Source organism: Wasmannia auropunctata, unplaced genomic scaffold (assembly GCF_000956235.1).
Source record: "Wasmannia auropunctata unplaced genomic scaffold, wasmannia.A_1.0 LD287720.1, whole genome shotgun sequence".
Taxonomy (NCBI): Eukaryota; Metazoa; Arthropoda; class Insecta; order Hymenoptera; family Formicidae; genus Wasmannia; species Wasmannia auropunctata.
In genome coordinates, this window is record NW_012075170.1 from 1 (window position 1) to 417 (window position 417).

The 417-nt window shown below is 29.7% G+C and overlaps 1 protein-coding gene across 1 annotated transcript; it reads right to left on the reverse strand.

Annotated features, from left to right (window-relative positions):
• Positions 1–55: 55 nt before the first annotated feature.
• Positions 56–409, reverse strand: LOC105461455 (zinc transporter ZIP9-like; the record flags this gene model as incomplete). Its single annotated transcript, XM_011707950.1, has 1 exon — positions 56–409. A coding segment is annotated over one exon (249 nt), but the record flags the coding sequence as incomplete, so codon positions are not given.
• Positions 410–417: the final 8 nt, after the last annotated feature.

The following is a 417-nucleotide window of genomic DNA, read 5'->3' on the forward strand; positions in this document are numbered from 1 at the left end:
CGCTCAGATGTGTATAAGAGACAGTATTAATATAATACAATATAACAACTTTTTAAATCTTAAAATATAATAATTATAAAAATTATCTTAAAGATAGAGTTTCTCAAATTAGAATAAAAAATTTCATTTACATATGATCTCTATATAATACTTCATTTAGTCAATGATGATGTCCAGTTGTAATTAAAGCAGGTAAAAATGATCCTATTACTAAAAATAATATTTCTTTAACTTTAAGTCCATTTGCAGAAAGCGTCGTACCCTCGACGCTTGGCACATGCGAATAATTACTGCTTCTTGTCATCAATTCTGGTAGAACATGTACAGTGGCTACATAAAGGAATGTTCCTGCACTAAACAACATAGCCAAACCAGTTGCATTGACACTGCTCAACGTTTCTTTTCCTTCCTAAAATA